The sequence below is a fragment of the Sphaeramia orbicularis genome, chromosome 9 (genome assembly GCF_902148855.1).
Source record: "Sphaeramia orbicularis chromosome 9, fSphaOr1.1, whole genome shotgun sequence".
NCBI classification, from domain to species: Eukaryota; Metazoa; Chordata; class Actinopteri; order Kurtiformes; family Apogonidae; genus Sphaeramia; species Sphaeramia orbicularis.
In genome coordinates this window covers 34,597,320-34,609,468 of record NC_043965.1, presented here as the reverse complement: position 1 = coordinate 34,609,468, position 12,149 = coordinate 34,597,320, and the positions used below count along the sequence as shown (strand labels likewise).

Genomic DNA, 12,149 nt, shown 5'->3' with positions numbered 1-12,149 from the left:
AACATAAACATGAAAACCCAGGAGCACCAACTAGACGCTGCCATCTGTCTAATGCAGTGAGAGATCTGAATAGACACTACAAAGGCTCCTGTGGCTGGACTGTGAGCTTAAGTAACTTCCTCACGAGTTTCATAATGGTAACTTAAAAGGCTGATTTCACACACTGGTTTGTGTTATTTATGCAGTCGGCAAAGACAAGCACAAATAGTGAGCTCTGGACATCACTTCACATGCAGTCAGTATATTATGCTAATGTTAATGCTCACCTTGCCCTTGTCCAAATAACAAATGATCTCCTGGAAAAGCCTCTCCTTCAGCTCCTGTTGGGTCCATCTATGCTGTCTGTCTCGAGGAATCAGATGAGGAGCGCAGGGTTTGTCAGACCACTGGGGAAGCAAATGTCCATAAATCAACATTGAGGTAAACATTTAGAAGCCCAGTAATATTAGCAAAGGTTAAAGAGCTTGAATGTTTTGTCGTCTGATCTCATTTAAGCTTAAAAACAGACTTCATCTAAGTGTCAGAGACCTCCAGTAGTTCTGCATGTAGCAGCAGCGTGTAGGCTGCCTCAGTGTAGTTCTCACAGTCTAGGTGCAAATCCCGCAGCTTGTACAAGTACCTGGTTACAGAAGAACAACAGTTAGAAGCATTTAACACTTAGGTCCTAGAACCAGACATTGTGTTATCTGTCTCACCGGATGTAAATGTCCTCCCTTTTCTTTTCTTTGTAGAAATTCTGTAACGCACAAAGTCTTGATCACAAATACATTTTTCTAAGCAGCTGCTTCATGTAGAAGTGCAGAGATAGGACTGGGCAGTATACTGACTTAATCTGATCAACTGTGTTTATGAATGTGATGATGATAATGATGATGCAAAATTGACCTTAGTGCTTCCCCTGGAGCCTGCCTATTACTCAATTAAAATTCCACAGGCAACCAGTTTATTTAATATTCTTTATATGCTATGCCAGTTTCTCCAATTGTTGCCAAACAGTGATGCTTTATTTTATTTATCATATTTATTCTTAGCAAATAATGCAAATTGACAGCCTAATAGGTGATAATCTTTTCTCGTTTGTTCATTTACACATAAGAAATTTATTTAGAATCATGTCTTGAGTTAATATTGACAGAAAAAAAGATTTAAAAATGTATTTCTTAATCTCCCATAACATAATTTTGCATAGCCATATCACCCAGCCCTACACTGAGAGTTAACCCTTTGCAAAATAAGAGTCACTGAGCATACCAGCACATTGACGGTGCAGCTCATGCGGTGCTCAGGACTTTCATCATGTGTGATGGTGCGGTAAGCAAGGAGATTCTCCAGCAGACTGCTCAGCAGCAGAGCCAGCTCTTCTCCTGACTGTGACAGGTATCTGTGGCGTCTGCAGTGCTCCAGCAACCTGTGCATACAAACATCCTTAAAACAGACTGCTCTTCAGCTGTAAAGAACTGCTTTTGGTCCTTTCTCTCATGAAGGTCTGTCTTTCCCTCTGATGAGCACATTAAAACCTGATTTCTCAATTGTTAAGGCTCTTTGATGGTGTCTCTGAGGGTTTTCTATTGATTTGAGTGTTCTTACAATTCTAAGAGACCCTCCATCTGGATCCTTGAGGACTTTTTTAAAAACTACAATCTAAAAAGGTCTTTGTATTTCAGAACCAATCCTATGTGAATTCCCTGTTACACAGAATTGAAGGATTTTTGATTGGTATGTTGTACTATTAGAAACAACTTTAAAGAAGTATTCTCTGTTTGATCTGCTCCTCCGCCTTACGTTTTCTCCAGAAGGACTTTGTACTGCTGATCCCCTTGGCCGCCTTCTACCTCTTGATCCAATTTTGTTATCAGTTCGTTCTCAAACTGTAGAGATAAGAGGGGAATTAAAACATACAATCATGCACATCACAAATGTCACATTTAGCCAGGCGTTACTTCATCTGAAACAAACACCAAAATCGTGAACTTCTGAGGAGTTTTTCATGTACCGTTTCAAACGTGCGTGCTGGGCTGAAGTTGTGTTCACACTGCATCATATCAAAGAAGATGGGGATAGTGGCTTTCCTTAGTTCTGGCTCAGGGACCAGCGTGACTTCTAGAATAGGTCCAACCATGGCTGGGATGAACTTCATTTTGTGAGGGCCTAAGGGACAGCAAAACATTATCACACAGAAAAATCGTAGTATGATTTGAGAAGGCAATAAGCTGCATCTTCTTCCTCAAAGAGCAAACAGCAGACAAATCTAATAATGTGGTAAACAAAAACAACAACACACTGTGAAACTGGACAATAAAAAATATTTTCTTGTTATTCCTCTGCTTTACTGGCAGGCACCGAATAAACAATCCCAGAAAAGTTTATTATACTCACAGATGGTGAAAAATACTGACCAAGATTGTACCACATATCTCTGATCTTAAAGCCTGCAGTATTCCTCATGTCACCATATCTGTAAAAAATTAGAATCAAAGTGCTATTAAATTAACTTTTCTGCATTTAAAGAATCTTTTTCATTAATTAAACAAAAAAGATCTTACTTGTTCAGGATCTTATTCCGTTTCTCTTGGGAGAAGGATTCCAGTTGGAGTGCCTTATGAGTGAGGAACGCCACGGTCAAATGAAAGTAGTTATTCCACAGCTGCAAGCAGAGCAGGTTTTCAAATATTAATATCACAATTAGCTTCTCATAACTTTCAATTTTGATCTTCTGTTTCACCAAAAAAAAAAACAGTAACCCCTATGAAGACAAGAGAGGACAAGGACACACCTGCAGTTCAAAATGTGTTTGATCCAGGAAGTACATGTTGAGGACGTCAGAATACTGGTTGATGGCTCTAAGGAAAACCTGCATTTGGACCAGGTTCATGATCATCCAGTCTGCAGGGAACACATTCCCCATGAGGTCCTTAAACATGATGAATGTCTCCATGAGGAAGTCCTGTGGGCGTAAAGAGGGAAGAGGCTTTAATGTCTTTACATGCACAAAAAAGAAACACCCACGTCTAAGTCAAACACAAGAAAATCACTGCAGCGCTGCTACATATCTGGCACACATAATATTCCTCACATCTTAATGGAGGCCCAGTAACATCCTCATTATGCCAGTCCAATCCATTGCAAGAAATGTCTATAATCAATATTCTCTTAAGGAGCAGTAAGTGGCCTGGCTGGTTTAAAGCCTGTTATTGATGAGATGTTTCAGGACAAGACGTAGCCAACAGAGGAAGAACACTTACAATGATATCCTGTCTCGTCTTGAAGGTGCTGATGTAGTGGGCGTAATGCATGTCATCCATCTGCTTCAGGATGGCTGTCATGCAAGCTAGATAGTGACCCTGCCGCAGAGAAGTACAGTATTGTTTACACTCTTTCACAGCGACGCAAAAATCACTGCATTCACAGCACTTATTATTTTTTGTATATTAGCATGTGTTTGTTTAAATAAGTCAGTACATTGTCTTGTTTATGTCCGTGGTGCCTCTTGTCTGATATTTGGTCTTTGGTTTATATTTTTGGTGTCTTATAGGTCCATGTAAGGGCTGGGCATATTCTTATGCATGACACAATAATAAAAATTCATTCGCAAATATTCTTTGCAATATATGCTGTGTTTTTGTTCACAAATTGTTGTTATGCTCTGTTTAACAATTGTTGATGTCAGTGTTATTAATATTGCAATAAACACTGGTGATGCAGTTGTCAGTGACATATTTCAGCGCAATTATCACAGTATGACTTACAATCAGAGGGGAAGATCTGTCCATGTTGATGACAGTGCGATTAACCCTGCGGAGAAGCCGCTCCATTATCAGCTGAACATGCCCTCTGGTTGGACCCTGCAAAGACACAGCAGCCTCAGGTTCAATTACCAACAGGGGAATAGTAAACAGAACACTGCTTGTGTTAAAACCATTCATTCACTGACATTTAAAAAGGCAAATTTTACTTTTCTGTGCCCACTTCATTTGTTTATCTGACAGTGGGGTGATATTGGTACAATCTGTATTTTGTTATTCAAAACTGCAGAGATTTTGGACTTTACAACATGCCCTGAATTCATCTCCATTCTGGTCTTTGTGAAACTCCAACAAACAGGCGCAGTGTATCGGAGTATGAGTATTTCTTAATACAGCATTACCCTGGTACAAACATTTATCTCCCTGTGTGGTGAACAACCTTCAGAGATTTACCTGCCAAATGAAATATATACCCACATGTGGCACTTCACATTTATTTCTGCTGTGTGATAAGCTGTTACGGCTATCCACTTCAGGTTAAAATGTCCAAAGCGTATTACTATTATTGCAATAATGTATATTATTAAATGTATTATTGTCCAGCCCATATCAGTCCTATCAGAAGTTATGGTGACATTCATAAGTTGAAACTGCTAATACTTTTTATACAACATCAGAAAGAAAATATGTAATTTGTTTGTTTTCTACCAACACAAATGCTAACTCCTATGCAAAATCTGCGGGTTGAGACAGCTGTGTTATTTAACTTTTGATAGTTTATTTTGAACTTGGCTATGTAAAAATACCATGACTTGGAATGACACAGAAAAGAACCTAAAAGGGAGATGAAAAACAATTCACAATTTTGATCTTTGATTTACAACACCTAAAAACTTGAAAGAAGCTGAGATGAAAACTCCTCTCCACATGACAAAATGTTTTTTACACATCCACCATCCTTCCCAGCAACTTTCTGCCAATTCAGAGATGTTGAGTTCCTTCACTGTTAATTGTGTTTCCTTGCAGCATGATAAATGCATTGATTATGTAATGCAGCAAAACACAACATGGATAGCATTAGATTCACAACGTGACATAATTGGATTTGTGACTTATTTATAGGAATGTGCTATATATACACAAGGAAGGTGAACTGAACCTCTGTTGTGGCCGTCATAACATTGAAAAATCACATTTCATTTAATTTCATTGTGGAAACAGTTTCCTAATTACTTGGATGAATCATTCTTAGTTTTCATGGGGCAATTTCATCAGTAGAAACAAGGCCAATTAAAGCCGCTCACAGAGACTCCTGTGGATTGTGTCTGGAAACTGTTGCTGCTGTCACATAATTTTTCAACACACCTCTGTTGTGCTCGGCTGGTGACAGAAACCCAGTGCTGAAGGAAATACATAGATCTTCTACTTGAGTAAAAGTAGGAATACAGTCACAAAAATACGAAAGTCCTGCATTCAAAACCTAAAAATTCAAACATATTAGCATGAAATATACTAAATAACTGAAATGTAAGAGTGCAGAATTGCTAGAATACAACCCTCCATATAGTATGATACATTTTTATGTTCATCTATAATGGTAAGGCTCATTTTAAATACTTAATATGATGTTAAGTTCCTTAATCTATGATAATGCACCATAACTTAGCTTTATTTCATATCAATAATATGCATTTGCAAATTACCTATTGAGTAAAGTAACTTGTAACACATTTAGAGCGGTAATAAAAGTATTATATATACTCAGGAAACAACCACAAACTCCAAAACACTCTCTTTAAAAATATTAAAATGTATTTACTGTCACTGCATGGTCAAGTTAGAGTAGCAAAAACTATATTCAACGCATTTCGCCATCAAGCTGCAGGATGCTGGAGGAATTATTAGGATTACCCACTCTCTCTCCTCGCTCCTTATTTGCAACGACTCCAAGCAGAGGATTGTTATTGATGGAAGACTAATACAAAAAGGGTGGTTGGCCCATTTGCTCAGTTTGACTTCCTGACAAGGGCTTGATGCCAAAAAGCAGTGAAGGCATTTTAGAATTTTTTTTAAAAGAGAGTGCCTTAGAGATCATTGCCTTCTGAGTACATAGCATTTGCTCAAATCCAAAGAGCACCTCTAATAAAATAACCTTTTTTGACCCCAAGAAGTGCTCCGTTTCCAACATTTTTTCACTTAAATATTAGATTTGACTGTAAAATGCAGAGGAGTTGATATAAAAAGTCAAATAAAATACTCCAGTACATCAAAATTGTACTTATGTAAATGCCATTGTGGTTTCATTGGTTTTACTTGGATGCTATAATTTGTGATTTGTTGACCCATCTTCAAATTCTTCTATTAATAAGATCTCTGGCTTTGATTGACAGGTCTGTATGACAGCTTGCTTGCTTGCTTGCTGAACTGGACTTTCAGATCTTCTTTGTATTTCATAAAACACATTCTCCCTGACAGACAGTTCGGCTGTAGCTGCGGTTAATGGGTGATAATAATAATAAGACTGTAAAATTACACTGTCATGCAGTGTTTGATGAAGTTTACAGTTTTACCAAGTCTCTAACCTAGCATTTAGCATTAGCTCACCTATGACCCATTATGCTTCGGCAGCTCTGTCCCTCTTCTGCAAATGTGGCCACATCTGGCTTTAAAAAAGGCCACATGGCAACAACCAAATCGCACATTACTGGCTTCAAAACAGCATTACAGAAAACGATGAATTATACAATCCTCTAATTATACTCAGTCTATGCTCAAACGCAGGTGGAATAAACTCAAATGACTCTATATTTCTGGAATCTAGATGAACCCATTTTAATTCATGATGTATCTGTAATTCCTCACCACATCTTTTAGGTCCAGACTGTCCAACACTGTGCTAAGCAACTGGACACAGGCCTCATGGTCGGGTTTACTGGAGTGGTCGTCCAGCTGTCCACTCAGCTGGTCAGTGACAAGCGGCAGAAGCACATCCCGACAATCTATGGCAGCAAGAGAAAGAAAAACAGCATGTAGCCCATTGTATCACTGAGCACTTTCTGATAATGGAGCTGACCTGAGCAAGTTTCATGTAGGTGTGATGCAGAATGGAGTTTTTTTTTCCCTCTTCATCTTGTGTGTAATGTCATTATGTGGTTTTCTAGCCTCGAGGACTCATACCTACCTGGCTGCCTGAAAAGGTCACTCTCCACCATTTTACACATACATCCCAGCTTCTGGCGCACCAGCTGTGAGTCAGGAATGCTCTCAATGAATTTTGCAAGGAGAACACTGGAAAATGAAAGAAAAGAACCATGCAGTGGTTTTGACAACATGAATACTTTTCACATTTCACATCTAATCATTAGTGTAAAGGAGGAGTAATGAGCAGCACACTTAATTTTACAGCTGCAAGAATTGAGAATAACGTCTCCTTCACTCAGAAGTAAATATCATCATTTGCACAGAGTCAGGCAATTATCATTTCTTGCTGTGCAAACTCTCTGGAGAGTTACCTGAGCTCCACGGGATCAAACACAGTCTGGATGTCATTAATGATGCTGGGGAGGTATTTCAATATAGCACCCTGAGAAAGAAAAAGAACAGGTCTCATCAGGCTGACACATGACGATGTTTCTCTGTAAGACTTTGGTAAAACAATCTTCTAGCAGAGCATGTTTTCACCTAAGTGAGACTTCCAACAGTGAAGTCACAATTTATGATGATTTGAATGATGTGAAATAATGTCTGTAATTTTCTTCTTTTTTTTTTTTAATAGTACTTCCGAAGTAATTTACATACAACATTTAAAAATGCCAAAACTAAAAGCTACATTTTTTACTGAATCAAACAAATAGCCTTTTACTTTGCTCTGCAATTTAATGTTTTTTTCATATTCCAGCTCTGGCAAAACCAATATTCTGCCTACTTCATTCACTAAAAGCATTCACTATGTTCTTTCAAACTTACTTTTATCTTCACTCCTTCATCCAGTGGTCGGTCCATGAGAGTGTTGAAAGAGAGAAAAAGGCTACGGATGGAGTTGAAGAAAGCATCCCCATCTTCACTCTTTCCATAGAATCTGTGAATGAATGTCAGACAGTTTCAAAAAACAAGAACCCATAATAACTATAGAAATGGAATCTTTGGTGGCAGCACTTTTGTTACCTCAGATAGAGGACCCGGGACTGAACAATAAACCTGAACAGGTACTTGAGGGCTTTGAGAGCTGCATAGAGCCTCTCAGTCAGGACCGGTTCATCTGCATGGCCCACATAGTAGTTAAGAACCCTGGTTAGCTTCCTGAAAAGTGAATGAGTCAGTCATGAAGGTCTGCCCATAATGTGGGTGGGGGTGGAAAGGAAGAGCAAAAGATGTACTAAAAATAAAAGGCATGAAGAGGTGTAAGTGATCAAAGTGGAAAATACTGAAGGGAGACTCACATGTAAGCCAAGGTGGCACTGAAATGCTTGTTGATGTAGGTTTCCAAGACAGGGTTAAAGTGCTGGAATTTGATGTCGCCAATAAGTGTGATTATAAATACCTGGAAGACAGACAAGAAACCTGGGAAATCAGGACTAGCTGAGGTGCACATTACACAAACATATTTTATATAATGAAATACCTGAGACTGGCAATTTTTATTTTGAGGTTAAAGGTAGTCTGAGTCACAGGAAGCCGTCTGTCGGAGTAAGCCTTGGGCAACTATTTCAGTCAGCATTCACCTCCTCTTCAACTATCAGCATCTTATCCGTTTTCAAAGCCTCAATGTGTGATAGCTACATACTGAGAATGTGAAGATTTGACAAATATTTGGGTTATGCAATAAGACAAGCCTGTTTTGTTTTTTTCTGACATTTTCTTTGGCAGGGATTTAGCCATTTTAATATGAAGGCTTGTCTTCTTATGCAAAATCCCACCAAAATAAGCTTCCTTTGACACTTTCTGCAAATGCACAGTCATTGAACAAGGTAAATTGTGACTAGTTTAAAGCAGTGGTCACCAGCTTAAAGAGTATGGACCATAAAGATATTTGATATTAAAAAAAAAAAAAAACTGTTACAGACTTGATCAGGCATACTGTGAAGTAAAACTATCTGGGTCCTCCAAGTATGCAGGATGCTGTTCACATATACTTACAAAGAGGAAATGGAAAAAAGAGAACTGTACTAGAATTCATTCCTAAGTGGAAGTCATGGCCATTAACTAAAAATTAACTCCAGTGATACTATGCATTCTGCTGTACAGTCGGTTTTTTACCCCTTGACTAAGGGGTATTGTAATTGTTTTGTCGTCTGTCTGTCCATCTGTCTGTCTGTCCATTCAACGACATAATCACATTATCTGAATAATGCATTGAGATATCTGCACCAAATTTATACTGTGGATGCATCTTGGCATGGAGCAGAAGCCTATTGAAAATCAGTCACCTTGACCTACTTTTTATAATATCCGAGTACTTTGAAATATAAATATGTATGTAATACGTTTTACACAAAGACAATCTAATCTAAACTATAGGGCAGTAACTTTAAACAGAATCTTTTTTTATTAAAAGTGCACAGCATGTTACGTTATTCTTCCTGAGTTCACCTCAGACCCTGCACTTTAACCGGTAATCTCTCACCCCAGCTTTTTATTATTTGTCATCATTAACCTTGTGTATTTTTTAAACCTTTTAGCCATTTCCATTCAAGGTAATGCGCACTGACTGATGAACAAAAAATGGAAAAAAAAAAAAAAAAAAAAAAAAAAAGACTGAAGGGTCTCAGATCTCTAAATGTGCCTTAGTGCATTACTCAGTCAGTAAATGACATTCTGCATCCTCAAGGCAAAACTGAAATTCTTTCAGATGGAGCTGGATCTGAACAATCACTCAAAGATGAAAGCATAAACTCTTACCTTTATAAAGATATAATTTCTCAAACAATATTCACGTGTTCACTCACATGCATTTTCTCTACTTTGTTTAATGTCCTTGTCCTTCAGGTTTCTTTTTGAGTACAGATAAAATCATTTAGAACCTCATACAAACATTCTTTTTTTTTCGTTATTGACTTTGCAAATGATGGATTTTTCTTCCTGAAGGGCAAGAGGAGACTCAAAAATCAGACACCTTTTTTTAAACTTTGGCCATTTCAAATCAAAAGACGTTACTTTAAAACTGAGACCATCCATATGTTATTCAGTAAGATGTTTCACTAAGTGCTTTTTGGTAAAAAGGCCACATTTGTATATTTGTATGCAACCATTCAAACCTCAGCTGGTATGGACTGACTTACTAGACCTCTTGCTAATTTAGCTGAATGTCTCTGTTTATGGGTGGCCATGGCTCAGGAGGTAGAGTGGGTCGTTCAATAACTGAAGGGTTTGCGTTCCAAATCCTGCTCTGTCACTTCACCCACCTTGCCTCCAGTGTCACTCACACTGGTGTATAAATGCGTATGAATGTTCAGTGATGGTTGGAGGGGCTGTTTGGCGTGAATTGGCAGTTATGCTTCTGTCAGCCTGTCCCAGTGCAGCTGTGGCTACAAACGTAGTTTACCACCACTAGAGTGAGAATGTAAGAGTGAATGAATAATCGATCAATAATATAAAGCTCTTTGGGTGCCTTGAAAAGCGCTATAGAAATCTAATCCATTATTATAATGATTATTATGATTATTATTATTATCATTATTACTGACGCAAGCTTATTCAGCTCAAGACTCAAAACATTTGCCATACTATTTTACTTACTCTTCTAACAGGACAATACACTGCCTAATACACATTACAAAAAAAAACATGTCTGAGATGAACGAACCAGTGTAACAATAAAGGGAGTGTTCTTATATCCGAGTCTGGAAAATTTATTTAAATACAGTAATGTTATGTATTTTACTGGTGACTCAATAAAAATTAATCTATGACTCTTTTTTGGTTTGACCTTTACTTTGAGAACGGCGGGTTTAAAGAAATATATGGAGCACTTGAAGTTGTTCCACTATTCATGGAAGATAAGGAGTTCATGCTGACTTATATAAGAAATCATCCACTGAAATGAAGGTTTCACCAAAACTAACCAAGGCATTGAACACCAGGGTGTCGTAGGTGTCCTTTTCTGATGTCTCCATCATGATGTTGAACAGAGCATCCAGAGTGTCCTGGAGAAACTGAGTAAAACAGAAACCAAAGTAGAAAAGTGTTATTAAAATGATATTAAAACCATAAACCAAAGTGACATTAGGTATTTAGTGTGGGATTTCTTTTGCAGATGACTCACTTTGACAATCTCCCCTCCTTCTACCTCCATCAGTCGCTGTAGAATCTGATCCAGATCCTCAGGTTTAGAACGCCAGTTCAATAGACCAAGGAGATCCACTAGAAGAAGGTATTAACACATCAGAATACAGATGGTGGAAAAAACACTAGCTCTAATACATTAGCTAAGGTAAGTATGTTAAAGCCTATAAATGTCATTAATATGAATCTAATTAGATCAGCACCAGTCCACGTCAGTGTCATTCATTTCAGAGCTTTCTAAGGTACATGAAAAGATGGAGGCAACATGCACTCATTGGTTAGAGGTGCAGTTTCATTTCCATAAATGACAGGGCCTTTTAATAATCATGGAGCTGGAGATTACAAGATCAGTGAACGTATAAATGGTGCCCTACGGTACCGTTTTGAGTGAGTTTAGTGGAGCAGGTGAGCGTGGCGATCTGGAAGCTGTCTTTAGTGACAGGAATCACTCCAGAGTGGTGGAACGGCTTCCCTGTCTGCTTCTCTTTTTCCTCCACTTCAGCCCAGGTTGCTGGCAAGGTGAGATAAACCTTTGCATCCTCAGCTTTTTTCACGTCAACCTAAGAAATTTATAAGGTAGGCAATGAATCATGAAGCATATTGATCGATGGGGATCTAATTTCATATTTATTGATTGAGAAGAGATTCATGCATAATCCATCTACCTACTGTCAGCTGTTCAAGACATGGGTTTTTGTGTAATTAAATGAAAGCAATAAACAGTTCCTACTTATTGTAAAGATAAGCATAGTGAATTACATTATTTTCTACAAAATACAAAAAAAAGCACATAATCTTGCCAGAGTACCTTATAGACAATAAGTTCATGTCTGCCATCTTTCAGTGTTGTTCCATCTCCTCTCATGAGCCGGACAAAGGCCATTCCAAACGGCTTCTCCGATTTGTCCCGAGCTGAAGGATAAACAAGAGCATATGATAGAGTCACTTTAGCTGTATTTGCATTGGCGACAGGATTACACTTGAGTGTTTGTCATACAAATAAGACACAGTCACTCACAGTCCTGGGAGGATCTGTGTCGAAACGTAACCCTCAAATGACAGCGGCACACGTCTTCAATGGGAATTGTCACCTTGCAAAGAGAAAGGAAAGTCAGGGGAATAATG

At 38.2% G+C, this 12,149-nt stretch overlaps 1 protein-coding gene across 3 annotated transcripts in view; it reads right to left on the bottom strand.

The window, feature by feature from the left end:
• Nucleotides 1–12,149, bottom strand: part of dock5 (dedicator of cytokinesis 5) — a 37,366-nt gene that overhangs the window by 6,717 nt on the left and 18,500 nt on the right. For all 3 annotated transcript variants that reach the window (XM_030142729.1, XM_030142730.1, XM_030142732.1), the window contains exons 16-37: nucleotides 12,043–12,115; nucleotides 11,833–11,936; nucleotides 11,404–11,584; nucleotides 11,005–11,102; nucleotides 10,805–10,894; nucleotides 8,183–8,283; nucleotides 7,908–8,042; nucleotides 7,710–7,821; nucleotides 7,256–7,326; nucleotides 6,925–7,031; nucleotides 6,606–6,742; nucleotides 3,747–3,842; nucleotides 3,243–3,341; nucleotides 2,774–2,944; nucleotides 2,544–2,644; nucleotides 2,397–2,455; nucleotides 1,994–2,148; nucleotides 1,783–1,868; nucleotides 1,252–1,408; nucleotides 696–736; nucleotides 529–619; nucleotides 267–386 (exon numbers count right to left, since the gene is read on the bottom strand). In XM_030142729.1, coding sequence (XP_029998589.1) covers nucleotides 267–386; nucleotides 529–619; nucleotides 696–736; nucleotides 1,252–1,408; nucleotides 1,783–1,868; nucleotides 1,994–2,148; nucleotides 2,397–2,455; nucleotides 2,544–2,644; nucleotides 2,774–2,944; nucleotides 3,243–3,341; nucleotides 3,747–3,842; nucleotides 6,606–6,742; nucleotides 6,925–7,031; nucleotides 7,256–7,326; nucleotides 7,710–7,821; nucleotides 7,908–8,042; nucleotides 8,183–8,283; nucleotides 10,805–10,894; nucleotides 11,005–11,102; nucleotides 11,404–11,584; nucleotides 11,833–11,936; nucleotides 12,043–12,115 — 2,385 coding nt within the window. The remainder of the gene's footprint in view (nucleotides 1–266; nucleotides 387–528; nucleotides 620–695; nucleotides 737–1,251; nucleotides 1,409–1,782; nucleotides 1,869–1,993; nucleotides 2,149–2,396; nucleotides 2,456–2,543; nucleotides 2,645–2,773; nucleotides 2,945–3,242; nucleotides 3,342–3,746; nucleotides 3,843–6,605; nucleotides 6,743–6,924; nucleotides 7,032–7,255; nucleotides 7,327–7,709; nucleotides 7,822–7,907; nucleotides 8,043–8,182; nucleotides 8,284–10,804; nucleotides 10,895–11,004; nucleotides 11,103–11,403; nucleotides 11,585–11,832; nucleotides 11,937–12,042; nucleotides 12,116–12,149) is intronic.